Raw genomic sequence first — 13,136 nt, 5'->3', positions numbered from 1 at the left:
TTTCGGAATGTTGGCAACGTCAAATTTCATTATCTTTTTTAAAGATACTTTTTTGGTGTGAAGTGTAATGAGATGATTTATAGACATATAAATATAATACTCTCTTCGTTTCAATTTATGTGCACTTATTTGACTAGGCATAGAATTTAAGAAAGAAAAGAAGAATTTTAAACTTGTGATGTTAAATGAGTTACATATATTTTGTGTGACTATAAATTATTGCATAAAAATAAATTATTTCTAAATATAAAAAAAGATCATTCTTTTTTGCACTAACTAATAAGGAATAGAATAAAATTATCCTCGCCGTTGGCAAATTAGCCCAATTATACCTCTATACCGTTAACGGACCTCCAGGTCTCATGTGTTCCTTTGATGGACTTCACCTAAGAGAAAAAGTTACAGCACTTATTTCTAATACGAAAAAGGACCAAAATACCTTTGGACTAAAGGTTTAAAATATCTGTCATCACCTATTTTGCTAAAAATACTCTCCGCTCAGCTTTCTGGCTCGCTTATGCCTTTGACTAACAATCAACATTGAATAAAAAAAAGTTTATTTAAATGCCACGTAAAATTTAAATAATTTTTTTTAATTCAGTGTTGACCGTTAGTCAAATGGCATAAGTGAGCCAAAATCGTAACCAGAAGAGTGTTTTAGTAAAATGGATGGATGAAGGATAGTTTTAGACCTTTTTCGATAGTTCAGGGACATTTTTGACCCTTTTTCGTTTCTAAGATATTGTGTTTTCTCCATTTTTAGTTCTTGACCTTTCTTTTACATAGAAAGACAAAAATCATAAAAAATTCGAATTCAAATCTCAACAAAGAAAAAAAGGGTTAATATTTTTATATATTTGTTTAGTTTTTGGAGGACCGAGTTATTCAATATTTGTACCGATCGAAGATAATGGCTACTCATAAAATAATAGAAAAAATATTAATTAAATCAAAAGTGTTTATAAGCTAAAACAATATAAGTTGGATGCCTGGGTGACCAAGTGTTGGAAATCTTACGAAAAATACTTCATCACGAACACGTGTAGGGACTTTTCTTTTTCACGAACACTTGTAGGGACTTCTCTTCATCACGAACACTTGTAGGAACTTCTTCTAAGCTTGAAGAAAATACTTGATCACGAACAATTATAGAGAATTCTTCGTAGCTTGAGGCATGCCAATGGCACTGTCCTTAAGGATATTTCACCTGGTATGGGTGTATTCCTCAGGATTCAACAAGCTCTTCTAGTACAAAACTAGGAGCCAGAATCTAACAAAGATTTATCTCATAAAAACCCAACAATACAAAATGAGAAGAAGTAGTTTTCCTATGTTTTTTTCTTTCCTACTAATGAACACAACTTTTAGTATATATAGATTGAAATAGGGACCTGATATTATGGATAGAATAAAGATGACTGAAGGCCATTCAAATGGTCAAAATACGTTTTCTACGATACAATCAATATTATGAATATAATATAGTAAAAGCTAATAATGGCAATTCATAATGGTCTGTTGCCATTGCAACGTTAGGATAGAATTCAAGATATAATTATATATCATAAAGTGTCATCAGGTGATCAAATTAAATACAATAATACCGTTTGGCAATGGCAAATTTATTCAACATGAATTCTGCCATTAAGGCTAATAAAATAGAGTCAAGTCTTTTGCATTAAAGTCAATAAGAACATTAAAAATATTCTTTTTATTTTTGAGATATTAAATAGAAAATAATATTTTTCTAACACCAAGTTATTGTATTTGGTTGATAAACTCTTTTTAGATTATTTGGTGAACGCGTACACAAGACAACAAAAGATTATATAATCTAGTTTGGCCAAGGTATATGCTTACCAAATAGCCTCTAATATACAAGTTTGAATTTTCGCAAATTAAACAAAAATTGGACTATTCGAAATTTCGAATTCCAATTTCAACAATTGATAAAAACCAAAAAAAAAAAAAAAAGGAGCAAAAGGATAATTAATATAAAAATTGAAACTATTCTGCTCTTTAGAAATTTCGAATGTCTGGTCCTTTTAAGTTCATCATAACATTGACAAGAAAAAAGATTAAATAAAAAAGGAGCAAGTGAACAACTATATGTTGTACCAATAATGGTTCTTGCAGGACAATTGAGCGGATTTGTAATTTGAAAATTTACAATTTATAAAAGATTTAAGAGAGTTCTAACAAAATATAATTGTAACATGGCCTTCACAGAGAATACAAAAACATATTTCAGATACCTTTTTGTTGTTTTAAATCAGTAAACAGAGTCCTATCAGATATCTGATTTCTATGCATAGCACTCTGATGGCGTGTGTTGAATAAAATGGAAATAACTTACTCCACCGTTCACTTTTACTGATCTACTATATTAAAAATAAATTTTTATTTTTATTGATCCACTTTAACATATCAAAAGAAAGACAATTTTATTTTTCTTATTTTACCCTTAACATTAACTAACTAATATTGAATCTTGACATCATTATCATGGGTATTACAGTCAAATATCCACTTCATTTATTGTTTCTCAAGGGGCTTGCAAAGTCCATTGTAGATAAATAAAAGTGAACGGAGAGTAACAGATATACTGAATTCAATCATTACGTAACATCAAGGCATCATAAAGACGTATATCGACAAAATAGGAAAAGATAGATCAACCTTTATCTGTAAAACACAGCTAAAAAGAGATTATTCGGAATTGCAAGCATTCAACAACAGCAAATTTGGAAAATCAAGCTCTATTTTAGCCTGAAACACACAGATGCTAGATTTAAGACTGAATAATACGTTCAAGATTCCAGAGACAAAGCTAAAGTTATTATTATAGTAATAGAGAGAAACAAGAAACCACTATCTCATTGCAAGTCTTTCTTGGTTTTCCTCATTCAGTTGCTTTCCCTTTACGTCTGCTGCTATTGCTGGTTTCGATGAGATAACATACCATGGAATCCGCATCGTCCCCGAATATGCTATAAGCTTCTATTACTCGTGCGTAGCTAAATCCCATCGACAGCATAATCTGGATGCAGTCACTAAGGACCTCTCGACTGCCTTCTTGTCGTGTGTCACTTCCTGATGATCCTGCGATTCAACAAAAAGACTTAGCAGGATCAAGATAGTCGAAGAGTTGCAGTCACAGAAAAAAGTTGATTTTATATCAATAGAAGAACAAACAAAAGAATCGTGTATATTTCGTGAAGGCTAAATTCCCATTGAATGATAACTCGAACTTACTAGTTCCCGATGATGATGGTTCAGCACTAGAAGTGGAAGATTCTCGACAACCAAGTAGCTGTCTGAACTTGTCATTGGCAACATACTCAGCCCTAGAAGATTCCATTACCATGCGTTCAATCTCCTTTTCAGTGAGCTCAAGATCTGAATAAAAGCGTCCTTCTGCCAGAAGTGCCTGAATTGAACCATTTAACATAACACGAAACAAACATGAATGCCCGGTTCGTCGAAGTGATTCAGATCAAAATGATTTTTTTTTTTTTTATTAGCGCCGGGTGTCCGAGTCTCTTTGAGCCCCGACTAATCCCGGGGGTGCACAGGCCCTCGGCAAGGAGTTTCCCGCAAGTGCACCACGGGTAATTCAGGGTTTCCCCAGTCCGATGGCCCTCAGAAATTGTTTGCACCCAGCGGGTTTCGAACTTGAGACCTTGAAAGGGAGCACCCCAAGGCTCAAGTCAATTGCCACCAGGCCAACCCTGAGGGTTATCAAAATGAATTTTACGGTGCTTACATTATCAATTTGCTGATCTTGTTGAGCTTTTATTGCTGCTTTGACCTGATCCTTATCAACGTTCCTCTATAAAAAATAAAAAAAAAGGGCAAAGGTAAAGATAGAACGAGATGATAATCTACAAAGTTAGTAAAAATAACATCACCCACATAATTCAACACCCAAGAGCTGTAGGCACACAGCTGATGAGGTTTATCCATTTATAGCTATATAGATTAAATTTTTTACCCCTTGTATACTGCTAAACCCAAGGCCAGCACCAATTGTTAATCGACGTGGATCAACAAGGGAGTTGTAATGATTTCCACGATGATAACTGAGTCGAACAGGAGGGCTGTCTGTATTATAACTTCCATGGAATGTATTGAGTGGCTCTGCATTAGTGAATTCCAGATATTAAATTTAGGCAGCACAAACATAGAATCCACGGAGGTTGGCTTAGTATTTAGGCACACAGCTGGTATCTAAAAAAGAATAAACAAAAGAAAGCTTACCTGCGCTATAAGAATATATATGAATAGGGCGATTATACATTTCACATAAAGCTTGAATCTCCACATTGTTGCCATAAACCTAGCAACCCAATAATGAGAACATTAATCTGATGACCCCTTTAAAAGGATACAGGAAGGAACAAAGGCAGACATGCAGCAACATATATGCCGAATTGACAAGCAAAACGGTAGCCACAAAGACGATCAACATGAGCTCTTGAAAGAAATTGATGTCTGTAGTAGATATAAGCTCTTCTCCGACTTCCAGCCGGAATCTCCTTTTTTTGGTTTGTTTTATTAAGGAAAAGAAATAACACGTGTAAATTAATGGACACTATACTCGAACAGCAGCCAGAAACTCTTTTTAATAAACTAAATGGAGTGAATAAAAAGATAATCAAGAAACACAAAATTAAGAACATAAATGGTTAAAAAGAACCAAGGAAATAACTAAGTACAACACTACTAACTCCCCCCCTGCCCTAACAATTTCTCCCACAGATGGAGAAATGTACTTCAACTCTAAGTGCTCCCACCCTTAAAAAAACAAACAGACAAATAAACAAACACAAAATACGAAAAGTGGGAATGAGACATACCAGATTACCATAATGGATTAAACATATAATAAGCAAATAATTAACATTAAAACACGGATATTAGAACATCCCTTGAACAACAGTACACTTAAAGTTTGAAAATATTCAATGAATTTTTAAGAAAAGTGAATTCACATTGAAGCAGTTCATTTTTCTGTATCATCTAGAAAAATGCATAAACTTGAATGGTAATACAGAGAAATTATCTCTAAGACCATAAAGAGGACATACCTTTTGAATGTATAACAAATGCTTTGAAATTTCTACCAGTCTGACAGAAGCAACAAATGAGACACGGAATACTAGTGAACTACCACGTCACTTACCTTGTCTCTCCTTTTTCTCTTGCAGTAGGAAGTGAAACCTTCAGTAATAAACTGAGAGAAGTGGTCTCTTTCCCGCTCCTATTACAAAGAAGCTCATTGAGAAATAAATAATGAGGGATAGTAAAGGTTTTGCAGAAAGATAGTGATGATTAAGAGAACTTATATCAACCTTCTGAACATAATAAATACTCCTAGTAGATATAAAATTAAGTAACTCCAGCCACAACGTACACATGGATGCCTTTACAAAAAATAGTTTTCTTATATTCTCTCGGTTAAGGACTTGGATTCCAAGGGAACACAGGACACCAATTGATGAAGCATCAGAGGGAAGTCTACTTAGATTATTTTTCTGAAAAGGACTGCCATACTGACTTAGATTCTGCAAGAAGCAGACAAGATGAACTGAAAAACCAAAGAAAGAACTAAATGCAGACATACCTATAAACCTGCTCCCAACTCCCACCCTCCCCAAAAAGATTAAAAAAGGTGTTAGACACACAGAACCTCACTTAACCCATGAAACTCTAGTAGCTGTTTTTGTCTAGTTAAATTACACAAACATGAGCGCACTAAACCAGAAGGTAAATTTACCCAAGGATGTATAGCAGGGTAATTGTAGGAAGAAAACAAGAAATTGGCAAGCAAAACCCTGGTAATTATTACTTATAAAGGAAAAAGCAAGGTAATTGCTGCAAACTTTACACGGTATAGCATTTTCCGAGAGCTGATCATCATTGGTCTCAGGGGAGACTAGAGGTGAATAATAAATGGAAGCATGCTACTGAAGATAGCAATAGCTCTTTGGCCAAATAACCTATGTTGCTCGGACTCTCCAAAAATGCTGCCGCACCCGTATCGGATCCTCCAAAAATGCACTACTTCTGGAGGATCCGACACGCACCCATCAATAATTTTGAAGCGTCCGAGCAACATAGCAAATAACATAATTTATTTGTATAGACATCCAGCAATTTTGATGTGTTCCAAATTTAATTGATGTTTGAAAAAACACAAACCACCAATAACTTAACTATACTTATGATAACATTGACGTTACAAATCAGACTAATTCATTTCTAATGTCTCTATTGTCAACTATGCCCAGGAAACATATTAACAAAATAAGCATCATCCACATTAACCAACTCTTGTATTCTACAATCAAATGTTGGTACATCATACATGACTTCATAAGTGACTCCTTGGTAGAAAGATTACCATGTAGTCAATGCACATCTGCCTGACCAAATCATAATTTTCAGAATCACCATATACTTGGTCAGCAACAGCACGGAAAAGGCAATTCCCATCTTCCAACATTCTCTTAACTTCTAAGCCTTTGGCTCGTCTTAAATCCATTTCAAACTGGCGTTCTCTCTCCTAAAACAAAGGAAACATGTTAGCTTGCAAATTTTGTTATGTTGTTACCCTTAGTTATCCTCAAATAGTTTAACTTTAAGTGGCACAAGATACAGTGACTTCTTCAATTGAGAGGCTACATAGTGAGAGCAAAATTTCCACTTCCTAGCCAGCTTACTCGAACTAGTCGATTCGGAGTAAATGATCATTAACCAGATAGAATGCATATGGTAGGTGACAACAACAACATACCCAGTGAAATCCCACATAGTGGGGTCATAAGGTAGGTGAACGGAAGTTAATATCCGAATTACAGATGTTAAAGAGACAAAGTTCATTCTTGTTCCCAATGACCAACAGGAGGGACATAAGTTATCCATAATCTACTTTTAATTGATATAATGGCGAAACATACCACATCATCATACGAGGATCCAAAGTTAGGGTTCTGCTCATCATCACTATTATAACCTTCCCCTTCACAGTGCGATCGTGGAGAGGATGGCCTGGATCCAGCAGGTGAAGTCCTGGTTGAGACAGTAGATCGCCCAGCGGTTCCCCTAGATGATCCTAACCGGCTAGCATGTGAACTACCTGTTAAAATTCTTCTAGGACTTGAGTTTAGGGCAGCAGGTTTTGGAGGTGGGACCGGAGGTGGAGGTGGAGGTGGACATGAACTACGTGTAACCCCCTGAATTGAACTTCTCTCATTTTCCTCTTCGACGACTCTTAAACCATCAAATTCCCTTGTCAAGCCCTCGCTATCAAAATCTCTCTTCTCATTGTCAGCAATCTTTTCCTCGTTGGTGCTTTGTTCGCTGCCCAAACTTTCCAACGATTCATCATTAACGCCTTTATAGTTTGAAGAACCAACGGAGGACTCCTCTAAAGCAACCTGTTCTTCTATTTCTTCCACGAATTCATCATCTTTCAAAGCTGATAATACCTGACTACTACTAGATGTCTGTGGCTGAGTTGGAGCTGGAGAAGAAGACGGACCAGGGAGCAAAGTTGATGACCTGTTCTGATTTGAGGATGAAGACGATGAAGCTCCAGTAGAACCGCGCTGAACCAGTATCCGAGTCATTTTATGAAACAGAAAAGTTTTCCTTCACCCGAAGTTAGAGAAATAAAGCCGTTGCTTTGAATTTGTCACGCTTCCTGGCCTTTGGGGTGGTCACACCAATACCTTGGCTGAACGATTTGTCCCAGCAGCTCACTTTTGTCTTATACTCGCGAACTAATTTCTGCATTCCCCTAAAAATTCTCATGAGACCAACCTCCAATAATCTTATATTGAAACAAGAAAATCTCTTTAATCCTAATGGCACTTGAAATTACCCAAAAGTAAAGCCTCAACTACAAAGGTCACCTCCACTAGTCAAAACTGCAATAAAGACCATCAAATCACCACAAAAATCTAAGAAAAAACACAGTTATGGGGGGAAATCACCCAATTCACTTCACTTAACCACAAAAACATTCTGAAATACCTAAACTAAACTATTTTTGACTTGGAAGACAAGAAGTGTGACAAAGATGAAACAATATAAAATGAATATTCATCAAATTTACTATTTCCCGATTTCTTCTTCCGTCGATGGGGCGGCCTTAAAACAAAAATTCGAGTGACTGTCTTTTACGGAGTCGCAACTATCCATTACAAAACAAAGAATTCCATTCTTACAAGTAAATACTCAAGACCGACAACAACAACAACATACCCAATGTAATCCCACAAGTGGAGTCTGGGGAGGGTAGAATGTACGTAGACCTTAACCCTACCTTGGCAGGTAGAGAGGTGTTTGTTTCTGATAGACCCTCGGCTCAAGAGAAAGCATATCGAAGCAGGTCAGAAAAGGAAATAAGGAAAGTGAAGAAACCATGGCCAGAGGCGGAGCCAGTAAGGGCCAAGGGGGTTCATAGGCAAAAATCCTAGCTTCACCAACAAACCATTCTAGAAAAAGGAACAGTAACATCAACAAAACAGTACGAGAAGCAAAGTACACGAAACAACAGATAGTAACAGAAATCAAACGACAAGAAACTACGGGCGAAACCCAAGTTCAAAAAGAGAATCCAAGGTATCATCATATAGCTAATACATTACTTACACTCTAAATAACCCATGCTAGCTTAAATCAATCAAGAAATTTAAGAGGAACAAAAAAAAACCCCAATTCTTGAAAAATTTACAGTCATACACAAGATCATCAAACATTTTCAAGGCAATAAATAAAGACAAACCCCAATTCTTGATAAATATACAAACTTTACCACAAAAATGTCAATATGGGCCCTCAAGATTCAATCTTTCAAGCTAATTACCAAAAACCCACAAACAAAATCAATATAAATTTCGATAAAAATACATCTCAATATACAAAATCAAATTCAGAAAGTAAAGAAGGCTTTTGAATCTTGTGATCTTAAACTAAAGATATGCAGAATGTATCAAAATGCCCTTTAATATTGTGATCTTAAATATACCATGTGGAAAGTTCGAATTAAAAAGTTGTCAAAAAAGGAAGGTAAAAGGATTCTTTTTTAAACGAACTAAAAAGGAAAGTAAGAGAAACAAATTGAAACAGAGCAAGTACGTTACTTACACTCTATTAAACCATGCTTGCTTACAACAATCAAGAAACTTAAAAGAGGAAAAAAAAAACACCCAATTCTTGAAAAATTTACAGTCATACACAAGAGGTCATCAAACATTTACAGGGCAATAAATAAAGACAACCCCCAATTCTTGAAAAAAAAAATACAAACTTTACCACAAAAATGTCAAAATTGGATTTCAAGATTCAATCTTTCAAGCTAATTACAAGAACCCCACAAACAAAATCAACATAAATTTCGGTAAAAACACATCTTAATATATAAAATCAAATTAAGAACCCTAGAGTTGACCAAATTAGGTAAAACTTACTTGATTTAGAATCACCAGCACTAGTAGAAGCTTAGGGTTTATTACATGAAAATTGGGTACAAATAAACTTCCAGACAAAGAAAGTACATACCTATGCAAGGTATATATCCGTGTATATATAGAGAGAGAAAGATGTATTTTCTAGAGAGACAGAGACAGATGAGGTAAGTTAGAAAAATGTAAGGCTGAGTTTTATTACTCCTCCTATCTAAAATTGTACTGAATTTTGAGCTAATTTATAAAGGGAAAAAGGGTCAAAAATACCTCTGTACATCGGAAAAAGGGCTAAAAATATATTTCAAATTTATTTTGGGTCAAATATATTCCTCTCACTCTTAAAGTTTTCAAATATATTCCTAGACGGAAATTATCCCTAAAATAACCCCAAATAATTTTTTAAACCCGTTCCAACTAAGAGCCCGTTTGGATTGGCTTATAAGTTAGCTTATAAGCTGTTTTCAGCTTTTTTGAGTGTTTGACTGGCTAGCTTAAAGTCATTTTATGCTTAAAATAAGCTCAAAAAAATAATTGGACCCATTTGACTTAGTTTATCTAAAGCAGCTTATAAGCTGAAAACAGCTTATAAGCCAAAAAAAATAAGTTGGACTACCCCAACTTATTTTTTTCAGCTTATAAGCTGCAAACAGCTTTAAGCTGTAAGCCAATCCAAACGGGCTCTAAATAATAACCCATAAGATCCCCGATTCCCTCAAACCTACGTATTGAGGGAATAAGAGATCTTATGAATTATTATTTAGTTGGATCGGATTTAAATGATAGAGCGAATTTAACATAAATTTGTGAATGATACTTTAAGTATTTTTTATCTAAAATAAATTCTAAGGATACTTTTAGGTCTTTTTATAAAGTAGAGATGTATTTTTTATCCTTTTCCCATTTATAAAATATAAGATTGTTGTCAATAGATGATGTGGATGCATGACCCCCTCGTGTACCGTAGAAAACACATTACTTCAATTATTGTGTACTGTAGCAATAACACTACTCCAAGTAATTTGGCATTATATATAGCCTGAAAGTTAATATGTAAAGATATTTCAAAATAATAAAAGAAATGTAATAATACTACTATACTAGTTTCTCTCACTCTTTGTGCCTTTATTGCTTCTTAATTCTAATACTCAATTTTATTTTATAGCATATTATTAGCACGAGGTTCGCTTTTTATCCTTAAATTGCGTTTCACGTTATCCAGGTACCTAGTACATATATCCCTTTTTTTTTTTTAAACAACTGATATGATAAGCATATTTAAAGGAACCTAAAAACTGAATTTTTATTCTAATTATTTATTATAAATAATATCTAGAATTTAGCTTCTCATTTAGTGCAAAAACATTGCACAAAAAGGGCTACACAATATGCATAAAATATTGAAAAACTCTATCCAGATCTATTAACATATGGCTAGAATATGACTCCTTTTAACAAAGTTTAAGTAGACGTATAATTTGGTACTTGCAAATGCCATCTATTTTTAGGAAATTTATTAAAGCTAACTTTTGATTAATTATTCAAAAATTTTAAGTGATACTTGTTTTTATTGATATTGTTCTTGTTATTTCTAATCCACAAATTTTCTTATTGATAATTTTTACTATGTCAAACTTATCAAAGCTTGAATTTGTGGTACTTGACATTGCCGGAAAGAATTATTTATCATGGGTCTTTGATGCTGAAATTTACCTTGACGCTAAAGGTCTTTGGATACTATTAAACAAGGAAATAAAGCAAAAGTCAAGATAAAGCCGAGGCTATGATTTTCCGTCGTCATCATCTCCATGAATGATTAAAAACTGAATGTTTAACTGTGAAAGATCTACTTGAATTATGGAATAATTTGAAGGATTGATATGAACACCTAAAACTGATGGTATTAACTAAAGCTCGATATGACTAGATGCATATTCGGTTCCAAGATTTTAAAACTGTAACTGATTATAATTCTGCTATCCATCAAGTAAGTTCCGTATTAAAATTGTGTGGAGAAACTATCACTGATGAGGACTTACTGGAGAAAACTTTTACCACTTTTCATGCTTCAAATCTGCTGCTACAACAGCAATACCGCGGAAAAGGGTTCAAGAAGTATGCCGATTTAATTTCATGCCTGCTTTTGGCTGAGTAGAATAATACTCTATTAATGAAAAATCATGAATCCCGTCCCATAATTATCGTGGTCGTGGCCATGGTCGTGGACGTGGAAAGGCAAAATAATTACCGTGATCGTGGGCATGGTCGTGGACGTGGACGTGGAAAGGACATCATAATTATCTTCAGCATGGTGAGAATAAACAACAAACCAATAAGGGTTCTCAAAATAATTCTTCAAGAGGTAAAGTTAATATGTGCCACCGATGTGGTATGAAAGGTCATTGGGCACGTGCCTGTCATACGCCCGATCATTTTGTCAAGCTTTATCAGGCCTCCCTCAAAGGGAGAGAAAATAACGTGAAGGCACACTTGACGTTTTGAAATAATGATGATGAAGCAGCTCCCTCAAACAAACATGATGATGTTGAGGCAAATCTTACATATAAAGATGATGATTTTAAAAGTCTCTCAAATATTACTCATTTAGAAGCTAGAGACTTCTATGATAATATTGACTGAAGAACTGATCATCTCACTGGGAATACCACTATGAGAAAAGTTGTTGTTTACTTTTATGTTTATCATTAGTTTATTTTTCTCAAGTGTATTTCCTAAAACATCATGTCTTACTAATTTCTACATTTCTAGTGCAATTTCCTAAAGTTGTTTGTTTTCACATTTCTTATAATGTACCTTTTATTTTTATGAAGAATATAGAAATTCCCCATCATCAGTTGGACCCAAGATCAGTTACGATGATTTATGTCTTATAGATAGTGCTACAACGCATACTATTTTAAGAGATAAGAAATACTTCTCTTATTTGGTAATGAAAAAAGTCAATGTTAATACAATATCTGGAAGTATAAGATTAATTGAAGCCTCCAAAAAAGCTAATTTATTATTATCCGGGGGAACACATTTGGCAATTAATGAAGCATTATATTGTAGTAAGTCTCAAAGAAACTTACTGAGTTTCAAAGACGTTCGCCAAAATGGCTATCATATTGAGACTACAAATGATGAAAAAATTGAATATCTTTTTATTACTACAATGATGTCGGGTAAGAAATCTGTGCTTGAAAAGTTACCCGCCCTTTCTTCCGGCTTATACTGCACAAGTATTAGCATCGTTGAAACACATGCCATAGTAAACCAGAAGTTTACTAATTCAAATTATTTTATTATTTGGCATGACCGGTTGAGCCATCTCGGTTCTAATATGATGCGCAAAATAATTGAGAATTCATACGGGCACTCTTTGAAAAACCATAAGATTCTTCAATTTAAGGAATTCTCTTGTGTCGCATGTTCTCAAGGCAAATTAATTACTAGACCATCAGCAATTAAAGTGGGGGTTGAATCCCCTGCATTTCTGGAATGTATACGGGGTGATATATGTGGGCCCATTCACCCACCATGTGGACCATTTAAATATTATATGGTTTTAATAGATGCATCAACAAGATGGTCACATGTGTGTTTGTTATCAACTCGCAATTTGGCATTTGCGAGATTACTTACTCAAACAATAAGATTAAG

At 34.5% G+C, this 13,136-nt stretch overlaps 1 protein-coding gene across 6 annotated transcripts; it reads right to left on the bottom strand.

Annotated features, from left to right (window-relative positions):
* Positions 1-2,651: 2,651 nt before the first annotated feature.
* On the bottom strand, positions 2,652-9,646 carry LOC132600612 (OVARIAN TUMOR DOMAIN-containing deubiquitinating enzyme 6-like). Of its 6 annotated transcripts, XM_060313900.1 has the most exons (10): positions 9,480-9,615; positions 7,889-7,934; positions 6,963-7,794; positions 6,407-6,568; positions 5,186-5,263; positions 4,261-4,339; positions 3,995-4,140; positions 3,767-3,832; positions 3,256-3,430; positions 2,652-3,102 (listed from the first exon to the last, which is right to left on the bottom strand). In XM_060313900.1, exons 3-10 carry the CDS (start codon positions 7,632-7,634, stop codon positions 2,903-2,905), a joined length of 1,578 nt encoding a protein of 525 aa, XP_060169883.1. In that variant the 5' UTR covers positions 7,635-7,794; positions 7,889-7,934; positions 9,480-9,615; the 3' UTR covers positions 2,652-2,902. The 6 variants fall into 6 exon arrangements, with proteins under 6 accessions (XP_060169883.1, XP_060169880.1, XP_060169881.1 ...); XM_060313897.1 differs by having other exon boundaries at positions 6,963-7,934; positions 9,571-9,646; XM_060313898.1 differs by lacking the exon at positions 7,889-7,934 and having other exon boundaries at positions 6,963-7,804; positions 9,480-9,635.
* Positions 9,647-13,136: the final 3,490 nt, after the last annotated feature.

The sequence above is a fragment of the Lycium barbarum genome, chromosome 6 (assembly GCF_019175385.1).
Source record: "Lycium barbarum isolate Lr01 chromosome 6, ASM1917538v2, whole genome shotgun sequence".
Lineage (NCBI taxonomy): Eukaryota > Viridiplantae > Streptophyta > Magnoliopsida > Solanales > Solanaceae > Lycium > Lycium barbarum.
The sequence above is the reverse complement of the archived record's forward strand: the minus strand, read 5'-3'. Positions and strand labels throughout refer to the sequence as shown.